The sequence below is a fragment of the Bufo gargarizans genome, chromosome 4, assembly GCF_014858855.1.
Source record: "Bufo gargarizans isolate SCDJY-AF-19 chromosome 4, ASM1485885v1, whole genome shotgun sequence".
Classification (NCBI taxonomy): Eukaryota; Metazoa; Chordata; class Amphibia; order Anura; family Bufonidae; genus Bufo; species Bufo gargarizans.
Window position 1 is genome coordinate 255,177,348 of NC_058083.1, and position 17,894 is coordinate 255,195,241.

The following is a 17,894-nucleotide window of genomic DNA, read 5'->3' on the forward strand; positions in this document are numbered from 1 at the left end:
TCTTTAGGCTGCTGGTCACATCATAGCATATATCTATAGCACAGCGCATAGTCACTAGTAGTGTGGTAGTGGGCTGCCGTTTCCGGCTCTCTCCCCTCCCCCTCCGCCCGCAGATCTGTGGAGGTGACCGGCAGGATGGCTGCTTGGCTCGGGCGCTTGTGTGTGGCAGTGTGTGCCAGGGGAGGCACTGTGCAGAGGGCAGCTCGCCAGGGTGAGACGTCGGCTATAACGCTGATATACGTATGCCATGCAGGGGGTGGGGGTGGTGCCAGGGCTGTGCTGCTACAATTATCCTTACCATGACAAGGTCACTGGGTCAGTTCTAGGCCTGGTCTCCTCCAGGTAGATAACCCCTTAGAGGGCATCTGTCAGCAGCTTTGTACCTGTTACATGTGCACTTGGCAGCTGAAGGCACCTGTGTCTGTCCCATGGTCATATGTGCCAGCATTGCTGAGAAACATGATGTATTAATATATGCAAATGAGCTTCTAGGAGCAATGGGGGCGTTGCCATTACACCTAGAGGCTCTGATTTCTCTGCAAGTGCCGCGCCCTCTGCACTTTGATTGACAGGACCAGGCAATGTAACAGGCATCACACCTGGCTCTAAAGTCAAACCAAGTGAAGGGGGCGCAGCAGCTGCAGAGCCTGGAGGGCTGCAGGTTGGGCATCCCTGACCTAGGTGTAACGGCGGTGCCTCCTTGACTATCGCTCCCCCAGCTACCATCGGGTCATTGGGAGACGCGTTGACCCGTTCACAGGGGGAGTCACCTTTGATCATGCAGGAGCCAGCGCTAGTTAGTGACAGCCGCTTCTTAGCGCTGGAGCATTCCGGAAGCCGTTTAAACCCCACCCCAATCTGCAGCGATGCCAAAAGAGCAGGGCACCGGGCATAAGGGTGTATTGGGGAGTAAATTTGCTTGTAGCAGCTGTGTATAGGGTAAGGGTGGTAGACTGCGCTATTCTGTACGGCAAAAGATGTAAATGAATTGAAAACAGGTTGAACAATGTTTTATATCTTGGACTTCATTTGTCTCATTGAAGTGAGCAGATCTGTTGTAGTATATGTTTGAACACCATTTTCAGGTATCCATGTATACACCCCCCTCCCGAAAGAAAGCCCATTGGAAGGCTAAGGCTACTTTCACATTAGCGTTTTTTGTGGATCTGTCATGGATCTGTAAAAACAATTCCGTTACAATAATACAACCGCATGCATCCGTCATGATCGGATCCGGTTGTATTATGTCTTCTATAGCCAAGACGGATCCGTCTTGAACAACATTGTAAGTAAATGGAGGACGAATCCGTTTTCTATTGTGTCAGAGAAAACAGATCAGTCCCCATTGACTTACATTGTGTGCCAGGACGGATCCGTCTCGCTCCGCATCCCAGGACGGACAGAAAAACACTGTAGGCAGCGTCTTGGTGTCCGCCTCCAGAGCGGAAGGGAGACTGAACGGAGGCAAACTGCTGCATTCTGAGCGGATCCTTTTCCATTCAGAATGCATTAGGGCAAAACTGATCCGTTTTGGACCGCTTGTGAGAGCCCTGAACGGATCGCACCAACGGAAAGACAAAACGCCAGTGTGAAAGTAGGCTAAAAGGTGCGGCGAGCACACCCGAACCAATGCCATATGTCGTACCAGTGATTACTGTCTGTGAACCTTATGAATGTATACATACATTGTCCCTTTACAACAGCCTTGAGACCACACTGGATCGCTGCCCGCAGCTTTTCTGCCAGCCACACCACATCCATCAACTATGAAGAACTGAAAGACTTGCTGAAAAAGGATGGCGTTGTAGTCATAGATGTTCGGGAGCCGTGGGAAGTCAAAGAATATGGAATTATCAAGGGATCAATGAACATCCCATGTAAGTATAATGATCAGAGATATAAGGTAATAGATGCCACTAAACAGAGACATTTTCCATGCATCAGTCTACATTATTTAGTAAGTAGGTTGTAACTAAGGATACAAGGTTAGGCTACATGCACACAACTGTTGTATGTTTTGCGGTCCACAAATTGCGGATCCGCAAAACACGGATGGCGTCCGTGTGCGTTCAGCAATTTGCGGAACGGCACAGATAGATATTGATATACCTGCCTATTCTTGTCTGCAAAATGGACAAGAATAGGACAGGTTATAATTTTTTTGCGGGGCCACGGAACAGAGCAACGGATGCAGACAGCACACGGAGTGCTGTCCGCATCTTCTGCGGCCCCATTGAAGTGAATAGGTCCACATCCGAGCAGCAAAAACTGCGGCTCAGATGCGGACCAAAACAATGGCCGTGTGCATGATGCCGTACAGAAACTTTTTACGCTATAGGGTAGGTTCACATAGTTTTCTGTTTTTTTGATCCGTCAGAAGGACAGAAAATTACAGATCCTGTATTTTAAGCATCCATTACGCTCAGTTCTGCACATTTTGCATCTGTTTTAGCCATTTCCATCTGAGATCTGTTATTTTAGATGGGAAAAAAAGTCCTGCATGGATGAAGATGCCTAAGGCTGGGTTCACACCTGAGAGTTCTGAAAGGAGCGCTCTGTATGCGCGATTGTACCGGCGTTTGCAATCGCGCATACAGAGACAAGCGAACGCCCATTGTCGTGCGTTCCTGAAAGTCTATGTATGGGAACGCGCGACAAGACGCCCCAAAGAAGCTCATGTACTTCTTGGGGTGTCGGGCGTTTTACAGTGCGATCGTACGCGCTGTAAAACGCCCAGGTGAGAACCATTCCCATAGGGAATCATTGGTTTCTCCATGTTGAGCATTTTACAGCACGTAGGAACGCGCTGTAAAACGCTCAGGTGTGAACCCAGCCTAAAACGGTTGCAGAATGTGCATAACTAAGGGTACTTTCACACTAGCGTATTTTCTTTTCCGGCATTGAGTTCCGTCCTGGGGGCTCTATACCGGAAAATAACTGATCAGTTTTATCCTAATGCATTCTGAATGGAGAGCAATCCGTTCAGGATGCATCAGTTCAGTCCCTCTTACGTTTTTTTGGCCGGAGAAAATACCGCAGCATGCTGCATTTTTCTCTCCGGCCAAAAATCCTGAAATTTCCCTACCATCGTCACTTCCTGTTGTGACGCGGCCGCACCCGACATGACGTTCCCAGCTTTGATAGGTGGTGTGCTGCGCAGGCGCACAACGACGGGATAGGGAAATTTCACACCAGAGTTGGGGAGAAGGGGCCACCTAATGCGCTTGCGCCTTACTTCTCAGCTGGACATCGGCCGACACTGCGCATGCGCATTAGGTGGCCCCTTCTCCCCAACTCTGGTGTGACATTTCCCTACCCTGTCGATGTGCGCCTGCACGGCACACCTCCTTCCAAAGCTGGGAACGTTATGTCCGGTGTGGCCGCGTCACAACAGGAAGTGACGAGGGTAGGGAAATATCACAGAACACCGGATCCGACATTAATCTTTATTGAAATGTATTAGTGCCCGATCTGGCATTAAAATTGCTGCATCGCCGGATCCGTTCTTCCAGTCCGCGCAATGCATCCGTTTGCGTCTGGATTGCCGGATCCAGCAGCGGAACTGCCTGCTGGAATCCTCTGACGCAAGTGTGAAAGTAGCCTAAGCGGAACAAATGCTTAAAATACAGGATCCATTTTTTTTGTTTATTTTTCTGTTCTTCTGACGGATCAGATGTATGGAAAACTAAACGGTGATTTGAATCTGGCGCAAGGGTGCTTGCACACGGTGCAGATTACGTGCAAATTTCATACTGAGAAACGCAGTGTAATACAGTACCAGCATTGTGTATGAGATTAGACAATTCTCATGTACGCCTTGCTTTATTCTAAGGTGGCAAAATTGACCTGCTGTGCATGTCAGTTGTTGCATTTTTTTTGTGTCTGTGTGGCTTTTACCCTTTTTATTGAGATCTCCAGAAAATCCACATCAAACCTGCACTAAAAAATATGCGAAAACTGTGTTAAATAGTGCGGATTTATATATATTTTTTTATATTTTTCCGCGCAAATGCTAAACATTGTAATGTGTTTTGCACGCGCGTGAGAAAAATCGGCATGTTTGGTACCGAAACCCGAACTTCTTCACAGAAGTTCGGGCTTGGGATCGGTGTTCTGTAGATTGTATTATTTTCCCTTATAACATGGTTATAAGGGAAAATAATAGCATTCTAAATACAGAATGCATAGTACAATACCGCTGGAGGGGTTAAAAAATAAAATTTAACTCGCCTTAATCCATTTGATCGCGCAGTCGGCATCTCTTCTGGCTTCTTTCTTTGCTTTGTGCAGGAACAGGACCTGTGGTGACGTCACTCATGTCATCACATGGTCCATCACACGATCCATCACCATGGTAAAAGATCATGTAATAGACCATGTGATGACTGGAGTGATGTCACCACAGGTCCTGTTCCTGCACAAAGCAAAGAAAGAAGCCAGAAGAGATGCCGACTGCGCGATCAAGTGGATTACGGTGAGTTAAATGATAGATAGATATATCTATCTATCTATCTATCTATTATATTTTTTTTAACCCCTCCAGTGCTATTTTCCTATGCATTCTGTATTCAGAATGCTATTATTTTACCTTATAACCATGTTATAAGGGAAAATAATAATGATCGGGTCTCCATCCCGATCGTCACCTAGCAACAGTGCGTGAAAATCGCACCGCATCCGCACTTGCTTGCGATTTTCACGCAACCCCATTCATTTCTATGGGGCCTGCGTTACGTGAAAAACGCACAAAATAGAGCATGCTGCGATTTTCACTCAACGCACAAGTGATGCGTGAAAATCACCGCTCATGTGAACAGCCCCATAGAAATGAATGGGTCGGGATTCAGTGCGGGTGCAATGCGTTCAACTCGCGCATCGCATCCGCGCAGAATACTCGCCCATGTGAAAGGGGCCTTAGGGTTACCAAAACCTCACAAAAAGAAGGCACTTAAATTCACACTACTTACCACATCTTTTATGTGGATTTGCCGCAGATCTCACTCATCCATTGAAAAAGGTGAAATCCAAGAGAAACGCTACAACCATTGACATGCTGCAGATTTCTAAATCCACACGGCATGATTCATTTTGCCACTTTAGACAAATCTCATAGTTAAATTTTTTTTTTATGTCATAGACTACATTGGTACTGTATTACGCTGCGGTTTTTCCGCACAGAAGAAACTTACACAATCTGCACTGTGTGCAGGCACCCTGCGTTTTTACTCATGTGAACCTCAGATTTGTGAAGTTATGATATAAAATGCACACTTATACAGAAAAAGCTGAATTTAAAATAAACGCTGTAGTCCTGTAGTGGAATTTTTGGGGCTGCAGTGTTGTTGATGTGCTGAATGTCCATACAGGGGCCTTAATGGATACAATGGAGGCAGTTCTTCTATAGACTCTGCTGTTGTGAAGTAACTGTATACTGTTTTCAGTATCTGTGAGTAAGGCCTCTTTCACACTACCGTTTTTTGTTTCCATTTTGCGGGCCGTTTTTTGCGTTCCGTATACGGAACCATTCATTTCCGTTCCGTTGAAAGATAGAACGTGTCCTATTATTGCCCGCAAATCAGGTTCCGTGGCTCCATTCAAGTCAATGGGTCTGCAAAAAAAACGGAACAAATACGGAAATGCATCTGTATGTCTTCCGTATCCGTTCCGTTTTTTCTGAACCATCTATTGAAAATGTTATTCTATGTAATTACTGTATATGCCATACGGAAAAACAGAACGGAAACAAACTCCAATCCCATCCGTTAACCTCTTTAGACAGGGTCAATAATGACCACAGCATGTACATGCTTAAAGGGATGGAGCTCATTCTTCCACTTCATCAGTGTCCCTGCAATACAGTCGGAGGGTGGGAATGGCAGTTAGGGGGCTAATGAAGGCCCTGAGGTCTGCCATGTGTGTGACATAATACACAGTAATACAGAAGTACTGCAGGATATTATACAAATAACCACATATCCAAATTATATTGTTAGAAAAAAAAATCCCTACAAAAGAATTTTTTTATGTTAAAAAATACAAAAAGTACACACAGTTTTACTGCAACAATCTGAAGTAAAAAAAAATGTATATACTTTATACAATGCAATAAACACCATTAACAAAAGAAACAAAATGAAAGGGCAGATTTGCTTTTGGGTCATCCTCTCTCCACAAAAGGAATGAAAACTACTGTATCTTTCGGACTATAAGACGTTTAGGCTCCTTTCACACCTGCGTTCAGGTGTCCGCTCGTGAGCTCCGTTTGAAGGGGCTCACAAGCGGCCCTGAACGCAGCCGTCTGGCCCTAATGCATTCTCAGTGGAGGCGGATCCACTGAGAATGCATCCGCCTGCCAGCGCTCAGCCGTCTGCAAGCAGCGTTCGGGTGTCCGCCTGGCCGTGCGGAGGCGAGCGGATCCGTCCAGACTTATAATGGAAGTCAATGGGGACGGATCCGCTTGAAGATGACACCATATGGCTCAATCTTCAAGCGGTTCCGCCCCCCATTGACTTTCAATGTAAAGTCTGAACGGATCCGCTCAGGCTACTTTCACACTTAGAAATGTTTCTAAGTTATAATGCAGACGGATCCGTTCTGAACGGATGCAAACGTCTGCATTATAGGAGCGGATCCGTTCAGAACGGATGCAAACGTCTGCATTATAGGAGCGGATCCATCTAATGAAACATCAGACGGACCCGCTCCGAACGCTAGTGTGAAAGTAGCCTCAGACAACAAAGAATTAGAACAATATATGTTCTACTTATTAAACCTTCCCCGGTGGTGAAATAAAGTAGAGAGGTCAAAGTCACTATTATACTATATATATGTCATATAGCACTGATGCACGGACAGCTGACACACAGCTCTACTCCTGGTCTGGCTCTTCCCACTTATTCAGAAGTCCTCAAGCTACAGTTAGTCCAAACCTTCCCTGCAGCTCGGGGACCTTCAGCATGGGGAGGTCAGGTTCTCAACCTCCCCTCCTGCCTGCACTGATCACACAGATCGGGGTCGGGCAGGGAGAGAGAGATGTGTGCAGAGGCAAAGCATTGTATGAGAAGTCTGCCTGATCATGAAGGAAGCAGTAAGGGAGGTCTGGCACTGCTGGACCACTCTGACTGCGGACTATTCGATATAGGCACTTTTTAACAAGATATTTTCTTGCTAAAAAGTGGGTCTTATAATCCAAAAATGTAAGCAATAAGTCGTATCTGCCCCCAAATGGTGCCAATGAAAAACACATCATGCCAAAACCAAGACAAAAATACCACACTTTGAGTACTCCCCCCTAACTGTCCCTGGCTGTGGCTGTTTTGGACCCCTGTCCTTTCCACTTCTTCTTCTTGGGCCCCACGTGTCAGGTACAGCTTGGCCAGTCTGCCCAGCCAATCACTGGCTGAATCCATGACCCACCTCGGCCAACAAACAAGCCCATATACAACTACAACCACATTTAAATTATGGCTCTTGGAATGTAAAAAAAAAAAAAACTGTCATTGAAGGGGTATTCTAGGAATTTACTATTGATGGCCTGGGCAGCCTATCTATGCTTTTACCATAGCGATGGCTCCAGTTGAGCTTGTATCCTTTACAAGTATATATCTGCAGGCCTTGATTATGTCTGCCCTATGTACAGTATGCTGATTTTAACCATTTTTGTTGAATTAGTGGGAGATCTCATGTCTGCCCTTAAAATGACTCCAAAGGATTTTGAGGAGAAATATAAAGAGAAGTTGCCAGAGAAATCCAGCACCTTGGTCTTTTCTTGTCTAGCTGGGATTCGAAGTGGCAAAGCCTTAGATGTAGCAACATCACTTGGGTACAGTAGGTAAGTTGTTTGTGTGGGATTATAGAAAACACGTATGGATGAATAAGTGTCACTATAAGACGTAGAAGTTATGTGACAAGCTGCTGATGCTGACAGATCCTCAATGTGCTCCCTGCCTTGAAGAGTTTGGACAACTCCTTCCGACATGAAAGGTCAAGACCATGATTGGTTGCTATTACTGGGGGCTGTATCCAGCTAGTCTTCATTCTGCAGGACAAAGAACCATTGATATCAGTGGTGTGTCTGTGTAAGGCTGGGTTCACATCACCATTTAGACACACACATTGAGCACTTCCTGTCCACTCAAATAGTCTTCCACTCACGCCCCCCTCCCATCCTTAAAATTAGCTAGATTGCGGCATAGCTCCAAATCAATGGTTGGTCATGATAAGCATTTTAGAGAGTGTCCAACCGTTTTCAGAGCTCCCGTAGAAGTGAACAGTGAGAGCAATGCACATGCGGCCACCTCTCCATTTACAGCGGCCGCTGCTCCAAGCCAGATGAGGAACCCCTGTTCTGGAGGTGTAGGTCCCAGGGGTGGAACCTGCATCTATCAGACATTCATGGCATGTCCTGTGGATATATGCTATAAATGTCTAAGTTGAGAATTCTCCTTTAAACTATCTTGCCTGTCTGTGCTATGGATGCCAGAGATGAGCCAGTTGAATGTCAGAAACTTGCTGCGTGTGGCCATGTGATTTTTCCGTTCTGAAGTCTGCTCATCTGAGAGGATCACACATCATTATGATTTATAAGGCCCCTTGCAGACGAGCGTGAGCGGATTAGGTCCGGACGCATTTAGTGAAAAATGCGCGATTTTGCAAGCAAGTTTATTTAGTTTTGTCTGTGCGGGTGCAATGCGATTTAATGCGTTTTGCACACGCATGATAAAAAAAACGGAAGGTTTACAAACAACATCTCTTAGCAACCATCAGTGAAAAACGCAAAGCACTTGCTTGCGGATGCAATGCGATTTTCACGCAGCCCCATTCACTTCTATGGGGCCAGCGTTGCGTGAAAATTGCAGAATATAGAACATGCTGCAACGCACAAGTGATGTGTGAAAAACAACGCTCATGTACACAGACCCATTCCGTGCGGGCGCAATGCGTTCCCATCACGCATTGCACTCGCTCGTGTGAAAGGGGCCTAAGGCTGTGTGATCCTAAGACCTGCATCTACTGTATTACACTGACAGCATTATGTCATTGTAATTCAATAGACTTCAGGTCACACCCATATTATATGATGCACCTTTGGTAGCATATTATGGAGGTTTTCTCGTGTAAAATGAATGCTTCTAGAGGAGACTACCTCAGTAATATAGTAATAATATGCATACGTTTGCAGCCGCATATCCTAAGAGTCTGGCACTTAGAGAAATTTTTAATGTTTGTTTTAGGTGGGAGGTAGCTGAGGTGAGATTCCAATGAAACTAAGTGTGAGGGACCAGACAATTCATGGATAGCAGGTGCAGAAACGAACAGCACCAACAGTGGCCAAATGGGGGAGTCACAGAAGATAAAGGTGCAGTGGTATACAGTCAGCTGCAGTTCTATGAGGATGCCGGGGTTCTTTTAACAAGAGAAAAGCGGGGGGGACTAGCAAAACTCAAATGTTTCATAACACAAATGGCATTTGTCAGTTTCTTACAGAAAATAATTTTATATTATAACTAAAGTTCCTAAACCTTTCACTTTTTTCTTCTTTTTAGAGTTCATCACTATATGGGAGGTTTTGATGATTGGTCGAAACATGAATTGCCCAAAAAGCAACCATGAACTTTATTACTTCAGTCACGTCCACAGAGGGAGCATGAAATATGCTGTGCAGTCCACGTTCCATACTAAAGACTGGAATGCATCCCAGAGAAGACAAATGTAGAGAACTTTTCTCAGCTGGCATACTTTCCTGTTTATTTTTATTTTTTCTTGTTTTTTTGTTTTGGGGGGGGGGGGGGGGGGGGATGGTGTAAAATTATCTAAGGGTGGATCCACACATAGTGGCTTTTGGGAAAACAACACTGCAGTTTTTTGGAGCCAAAGTCAGAGGTGGGATCCAATGGGAAGAAGATATATAAGTCCTTCCTTTATATTTCCCATTCCTTTTAGAATCCATTTCTGGCTTTGGTTCGGAGGCATTTTTCTGAGAAGAATAGGAGGGTCTTTGATATCCTCCGTCAGCCCCTGACTGCAGTGAATCTCCCTGCCTCAACCACTTCCCAGTATCAAGAGCAGCATAAAAACGCACAGGCATTTAAAAAATAAAATAAAAAATATTGCAAAACTGGGCTATGCTACTCTTTTTACACCAGCATTGGTATAGAGTCTTAATAATTGACCCCCAATGTGTGAAACCACCCTCAGTGATCACCACGTGTATGGGAAATTAGGACAATCAGCTGTTTATACTTGCCACAAATCATTTTGGGTGAACCCAGTGTAATGCAATAAATGAATCGGCGTCTACAACATACAATGACATGTACTGTATTTCTATATTACATAGGACCAAACTTTGGCCTGACCTCTGGTTTTACTTCGTTTTTTATTTCACGGGTTAAGACGATTGTAATGTAACAAACCCTAAAGAAAATATTTGTTCTCAGTTTTTGCATGTGCCAGGAGAGGTTGGCGTTTGGACATCAGCCCTGGTGAAAGACGCAGCCTCTCCTTTCTAATATGTCAGATTCCTTATTCCTGTTAGATTTTTGATACAAAAGGGATCCGTTTATTCATAAGTGATGGTTTGAACACTGCTGCCTTTTCTACTATAACTAAAGCTCACAATAAACACTTAATGCGAAGCACCATTTTTAGAGCAACCTTTCACTAATGTCTGGAGCGTTAATATACTTGTTTCTTCAAGAATTTCTCAAACTAACAAAGTGTCAACGTTAGGAATTATTTCAGAATTGCGCCATATCTGGGGTCAGAAGAGCTCACCTTGCCCACAGAACCTACTGTAATAAGAAGGTGGGATGAAGTGCAGGTTACAGATGGACATCACGTGTGGGGTTGTGTACAGAGGTATTTTGATCCTGCAGCATAAGGCTACTTTCACACTAGTGTATTTTGCAGATCTGTCATGGATCAGCAAAAACGCTTCCGTTACAATAATACAACCGCATGCATCCGTCATGAACGAATCCGGTTGTATTATGTCTTATATAGCCATGACGGATCCATCATGAACAACATTGAAAGTCAATGGGGACAGATCAGTTTTCTTTTGTCAGAAAAAAATGATCTGTCCCCATTGACAAACATTGTGTGTCAGGACGGATCCGTCTTGCTCCGTACCACATCGCTTGCAGTGTTATTCTGTCCGCGATGGGAGTGCAACCAAACGGAGCGCATTTAAAAAAAAAAACTTTTATTAACAGAAGCAAATCAACAACAATCTTATACAGTTTTGTTGCCAAATACAGTGTAGAAAAATTAGACAGAAGACCTATGTGCTCCATTTCTCATTAATACAGACAGATCTTAAAACAAACAAGAGAAAAAGAAGAGCAATCGTCTAAACATTTTCTCAACTCAGCCATTCCCTATTCCCTCAGATATTTTATTGTAAATTTTGATCCGTACAGGTATACCTACTAAACCGACTGAGCGACATTACCTCGAGGTTGAGTACATGGTTTGTGCTGCACCACACCATAGGCCACAAACTCTATCAAACTTTTGCGGTTTATTGCGATGTTTATATACTAGTATTATATATGGTAGAATCAGATTTTTCCCTTACGCCCATGACAGCAACCTTGAGAGACCACCTCCATCCAGGACAGGAAACAGGAACTTTCGTGGAGAGCTCTTAAGGAGGGGCACTGTCCCTATACCACCAGTTCCAGTTTCCTGTCCTATGGATAGGATGGTATTTTGTGAAGAGCAAATTTTAGGCTGCAGGAGCCCCTGAAGAGACTTTTTTATTTTTTTTATAGGGGTTACCTGGTGCAGCGTAAGTATCCACTAGGAGCCGCCTGCAAAGTCTGGGGTCCTCCTTCTGGGTCCTGGATTCAATATCGGGCCAGTGTTCCTGGGCAGTCCCAGCATTACCAGGAGGTGAATCACGCCGGATCTTCCTGGCGGTGTTCAGGAAGTCCGGGGACTTTCTCTGCCTGGCAACTTACAGAGGCAGGGGTCGGGAGGAGAGTTTTGTTCCGCATGACCTGCCTGCGGCACAACTTCCGGTTTTTGGAACGCACGTGGTGAGCGTTCCGGAAGTAGGGGAGGGATTTCTCCTAGTCAGGCCGCATGGGACCCTTCAGCGCGCGGTCAGAAGGAGCCAGCCTACAAGCAACGGTGTATCCCATATGGAAGACGCTCTCTCAGTCTACTATAATGGAGGATGAGAGTAGTCAGCGCCCAGATGTCCAGGAAGGTCATGAAGCCAGACCGGTACTCCTGGTGGGGTAAGGGGGTCAATCCCCAACTTTTATATTTCCTCTGTTTGGTTTCTAATAGGGGCTTGTTATCTTATTTTTAATCGTAGAGTGTCAAAGTGGGCCCTAGGAAAGCTACCACAAAGACCAGAGGCAAAGAGTCTGTATGCAAGAAAAAGCTCACCACTTCCTGGTCTAAGTTATTATGTCAGCATTGTCGATAAGGTGGTAGAAGAGGAATCCCCATCTCTGCTTCAGAGCAGTAGGGATATTGTCAAATCTGAAGTTTCAGATTCTATGAAAATGTTTTAGAAGTGCCTCCCTTCCTCAGTCTCTGGCAAACAGGGTCACTCTGCTATGGTATCTGATTCAGATTCTTCAGACGAGAACGAGCAAGGAGAAATCCTAGAGAGTTCAAACTCATATTTTCCCCTGAGGATACGGAATTGCTGCTGAAAGCTATTAGAGCCACTATGAAAGTGGATGAATCTAGAGAACAAATGTCCAAGATATAATGTTTGGTGATCTGGGGCACAAAAGATCAAGAGTACCATGTTTCTTCGAAAAATAAGACAGGGTCTTATATAATTTTTTTTCTCCGAAAAAAGGGTTAGGGCTTATTATCGGGGTAGGGCTTATTTTGGCTCCATGAACAACAATCACACATTTATGCTTGAACAAAAAAACGGAGATCCAGCAAGAGAGATGACAGGGTGCTGATTTGCTGATTGGCGGGAGAGGGAGCAGGACGCGCTAACCAACAATCAGCAGCTCCAGGCAGCAGAGAGGAGAAGGACATCCTCCTGCTGCCTCATTGTTAGAACGTGCGGGCTGGCGGCAGTACAGGGTAGAGAAGCCGTCCAGCCCGACCAGCGATGCACCCATACGGTAGATGGAAGCGCGGCTGCCGGCATAATTTTGCATTTAGTGAAGCCGCCAGCCACGATGTATGCGCGGGCTAGCGGCTTCACTGAAGGCTAAGTGCTTGCAGCCTGCTCTGCTGTAACTCCTGCCAGCCTCCAATCAGCTGGGAGAGCGGAGATTTCCATTGCCGAGGTCCTGCCCGCCCACCCGCCCTGGCAGCTCAGGAGCCATTAGTCACCGCTAAATTTATCTAGGGCTTATGTTTAAGCCCTACTCCCAAAACCCTGCAAAATAGGGCTAGGTCTTATTTTCGGGGGAAACACAGTATTTCCATTAAATGAAAACATAAACATTTTTATTCAGAAGGAATGGAAAAATCCTGACGCTATTTTTTATTCCAAACAATGTGAACAGAAAATACCCAATTAAAGAGGCTGAAGCCTCCTGCTGGGATAGGCCTCCACTTGCTAAGATATCTAAATAATCTGCTTTGCCATTTGAAGATCTCGGCGCCTCAAACGATCCTATGGATAGACGAGCCAAAGTCTACCTAAAAAAAAAAAAAGTATGGGAAGCCTCTACCCAGGCATTTTAACTGAATATTGCCTCTACTTCCACTGCCAGGTCGTTAAAACTATGGATACAAGAACTGGAGTCCTATATATATATATATATATATATATATATATATATATATATATATATATATATATATATATATAAAAAAACTCTAGAGACCAATTATTAGCAGTGTTCCCCACCATACTTAAAGCAGTAGACTTCATCTCGGATGCATTAAAATGAAATGCAAGGTCAGCGGCTCTATCTAATTCTTCAAGGAGAGCTATTTGGCTTAAGGGATGGTCTGGTGACACGGGTTCAAAGAATAAACTCTGCTCTATTCCGTGCCAGGGAGATTATCTCTTTGGACCAGTTTTGGATGACCTTCTAGAGAAGGCATCTGATAAAAAAGGGTTTCCTGTCTCCAGACCTCCCAAAAGACAACAGTTTTTTGTGGAAATAAAAAGATTTTTTATAGAGACAAAATTTCCAACAAGAAAATATAAATAGGAAGGATAAGGGATTCCTAGAGAAAGAGGTTCTAGTTCCTGTGCCAGACTTAGAGAAAGGGAGGGGGTTTTATTTGTCCCTTTTTTCCTTGTTCCCACGCCAGACGGAACATTTAGAATGATCATAAACCTGAGAGACTTAAATCAGTTAAAAAAAAAAAGTTACTAAAATTCTGAAATGAATCTATACAGTCCGCAATAAAACAGCTATTCAAAAACGGTGTCATGGCCACCACAGACATAAAAGATGCCTATTACCACATCCCAATTCATGCAGAATTCAGGGTGGAAGTTTCCATGGAAGGCAAAGTTCATAATCTAAAATACAGGCTCTTTACAAAGTTGTTGGCAGAGGTTATGGCTTACATAAGGGAAAGAGACATTTTGGTTATCCCTCATTTGGACGATCTTCTAGTGGTGGCAGAATTGGAAAACCTTTTAACCTCTCATATCTAAGAAGTATTGGAAATTTTGACAAAACTAGGATGGCATATCAACTGGGGAAAATCAAATCTGACCCCCTTCCCAAAGTTGTGTATTTTTAGGACTGATTCTGGACTTGCTGTGTTTGCTTCCTCAACACAAGATATCCCAATTAAGAGATGTGCGGTCCCTGGTAGCCTCAAAAGATCAAACCATCAGACAGGGAATGGCAGTATTAGGCAAGATGACCTCCACGTTACCCGTGGACCCAGTTTTTCTCCAGAACACTTCAATGGCAGATTCTAAAGGAGTGGCAGGGCACTATCCCCATTGGATACCCCACTTCCTCTCACCCCTCAGGTAATACAATCCTTAATCTGGTGGCTGGATCCTTCAACTCTGTCTAAGGAAAGGGAGTAAAAATCATCTCAGACAATGCCACAGTGGTATCTTACATAAACTGACAAGGAGGGACCAGATCAAAAAAATCTTATGTCCTTAACCGCAAACATTTTTTCTCAAATTATTCCTTATGTTCCCTTTATCAAAGCAGTACACTTGAAGGGAACAGAAAACAAGCTGACTATCTAAGCAGAAACCTTCTAGACCAGGGAGAATTGTGTTTAAACCAAGAAGTCTTCAATCAGATAATTCAGCTCTGGGGCCGTCCTCAAGTAGACCTAGTTGCAACCAGGGAAAACAAAAAAATGCAACCTCTTCTTTTTCCCTAAATCCGGAAGATTCTCCGATTAGGGATAGACGCCTTCTCCCTTCTGTGGCCGAATCAACTTCTTTACGCCTTTCCTCCACTGAGGCTTCTTCCGAGAGTGTTACAAAAGCTGAGGCAGGAGCAGACCACAATCTTTTTGATCGCCCCCTTCTGGCCAAGAAGAACATGGTTCACCTGGTTGAGGAAGCTTTCTTTAACAGATCCTTGGATTCTTCCGGACAGACAGGATCTGTTGTTTCAGGGCCCTGTCTTCCATCCGGAAGTAAGACACCTTCATCTAACAGCCTGGTATTTGAAAGGAAATCCTAGAGCGCAGAAGTTTATCTAAGGAAGTTGTATCTACCCTATTATCATGTAGGAAAAAAGTAACCTCTACCATTTACCTCAGAATATGGAAGACTTTCTTAAACTTCTCTAAAAACCCAGTAGATCCCTTAAAGGGGTTGTCCGGGTTCAGAGCTGAACCAGGACATACCCTTTTTTTTCCACCCAGACAGCCCCCCTGAGGCTAGCATCGGAGCATCTCATGCTCCGATGCGCTCCCATGCCATGCGCTAAATCGCGCAGGGCACAGGCTTTTTTGTTTTCAATAACACACTGCCGGGCGGTAACTTCCGCCCGGCAGTGTGTGCGGTGGCGTCACCGGCTCTGAGGGGCGGGCTTTAGCTCTAGACATATTAGGTATCGCCGCTTTCGTATCGACCGGCTCTATAAACATATCACATGACCTAACCCCTCAGATGAACACCGTAAAAAATAAAAACTGTGCTAAATAAACCATTTTTTTGTCACCTTATATCACAATAAGTACAACAGTAAGCGATCAAAAAGGCGTATGCCCACCAAAATATTACTAATCAAACAAACAGTCACCTTATTCCGTAAAAATCATACCCTACCCAAGATAATCGCCCAAAAACTGAAAAAACTATGGCTCTCAGACTATGGAGACAGTAAAATATGGATTTTTTTTTGTTTCAAAAATGAAATCATTGTGTAAAACTTACATAAATAAAAAGTATACATATTAGGTATCGCAGCGTCCGTAATAACCTGCTCTATAATAATATCACATGACCTAACCCCTTAGATAAACACTGTAAGAAAATAAAAACGGTGTAAAAAAAAAAAGCCATTTTTTGTCATCTTACATCACAAAAAGTGTAATAGCAAGCGATCACAAAGTCATATGCACCCCAAAATAGTGCCAATCGAACAGTCATCTCATCCCGCAAAACCTACCTAAGATAATCGCCTAAAAACTGAAAAAACTATGGCTCTCAGACTATGGAGACACTAGAACATGATTTTTCGGTTTCAAAAATGAAATCATTGTGTAAAACTTACATAATTATTTTTTTTATATACATATTAGGTATCATCGCGTCCGTGACAACCTGCTCTATAAAAATACCACATGATCTAACCTGTCAGATGAAGGTTTTAAATTACTTAAAAAAAAAAAAAAAAAAAAAAAAGTGCCAAAACAGCTATTTCTTGTTACCTTGCCTCACAAAAAGTGTAATATAGAGCAACCAAAAATCATATGTACCCTAAATTAGTACCAGCAAAACTTCCACCCTATCCCGTAGTTTCTAAAATGGGGTGACTTTTTTGGAGTTTCTACTCTAGGGGTGAATCAGGGGGGCTTCAAATGGGACATGGTGTCAAAAAAACCTTCCAAAAACCGTATGGCGTGCCCTGCCGTGTGCCTGTACAGCAGTTTACTACCACATATGGGGTGTTTCTGTAAACTACAAAATCAGGGCCATAAATAGAGTTTTGTTTGGCTGTTAACCCTTGCTTTGTAACTGGAAAAAATTGATTAAAATGGAAAATTTGCCAAAAAAGTGAAATTTTGAAATTGTATCTCTATTTTTCAATAATTATTGTGAAACACCTAAAGGGTTAGGTTTGTAAAATCTGTTTTAAATACCTTGAGGGGTGTAGTTTCTAGAATGGGGTCATGTAGTTTCTAGAATGGGGTCACAAAGTGACTTCAGACCTGAACAGGTCCTTAAAAAGTTGGTTTTTGAAAATTTCTGAGAAATTTCAAGATTTACTTCTAAGTCTTGTAACATCCCCCAAAAATAAAATGCCATTCCCAAAATGATCCTAACATGAAGTAGACATATGGGCAATGTAAAGTAATAAATATTTTTGTAGGTATTACTATGTATTATAGAAGTAGAGAAATTGAAACTTTTTTTGGCAAATTTGGTATTTTTTTACTCCATTTTACCAGTGTCATGAAGTACAATATGTGACGAAAAAACCATCTCAGAATGGTCTGGATAAGTCAAAGCGTTTTAAAGTTATCACCACTTAAAGTGACACTGGTCAGATTTACAAAAAATGTCCTTAAGGAGTTAAAGTATCCCCCAGTGTGTTGCTAATCACGATTTTCTTTCCTTATTTTGTCTCCTCATACTTGTTAAAATCGCAGTTTTAATGTCTATTGGCTTCTTCTCCAAGTCAGGCTTGAAGTCAAGGGGCAGCGGCCTCCTTGCTTCAAGGCACGATAAGCCCGCCCCTTAACTCTCCTCTCTACATTGTGATGGACATCTTGCCGTGATGCCGGGACCATGC

General features: G+C 43.7%; 2 protein-coding genes across 2 annotated transcripts in view; one reads left to right on the forward strand and one right to left on the reverse strand.

Annotated features, from left to right (window-relative positions):
- Positions 1–1,238, reverse strand: part of USP45 (ubiquitin specific peptidase 45) — a 198,014-nt gene extending 196,776 nt beyond the window's left edge. The window contains exon 1 of the mRNA XM_044289002.1: positions 299–1,238. Within this exon, the coding sequence (XP_044144937.1) occupies positions 299–301 (3 nt within the window). The 5' untranslated portion in view covers positions 302–1,238. The remainder of the gene's footprint in view (positions 1–298) is intronic.
- TSTD3 (thiosulfate sulfurtransferase like domain containing 3) lies at positions 4–10,357 on the forward strand. Its single transcript, XM_044289003.1, has 4 exons — positions 4–211; positions 1,704–1,877; positions 7,672–7,831; positions 9,546–10,357. Exons 1-4 carry the CDS (start codon positions 136–138, stop codon positions 9,610–9,612), a joined length of 477 nt encoding a protein of 158 aa, XP_044144938.1. The 5' UTR covers positions 4–135; the 3' UTR covers positions 9,613–10,357.
- Positions 10,358–17,894: the final 7,537 nt, after the last annotated feature.

Coding starts and splice junctions, on each gene's coding strand:
- TSTD3 (XM_044289003.1), top strand. CDS start 136: ATGGCTGCTTGGCTCGGGCGCTTGTGTGTGGCAGTGTGTGCCAGGGGA. Junction 212..1,703: donor GCAGAGGGCAGCTCGCCAGG/GTGAGACGTCGG, acceptor CCTTTACAACAG/CCTTGAGACCACACTGGATC. Junction 1,878..7,671: donor GGGATCAATGAACATCCCAT/GTAAGTATAATG, acceptor TTGTTGAATTAG/TGGGAGATCTCATGTCTGCC.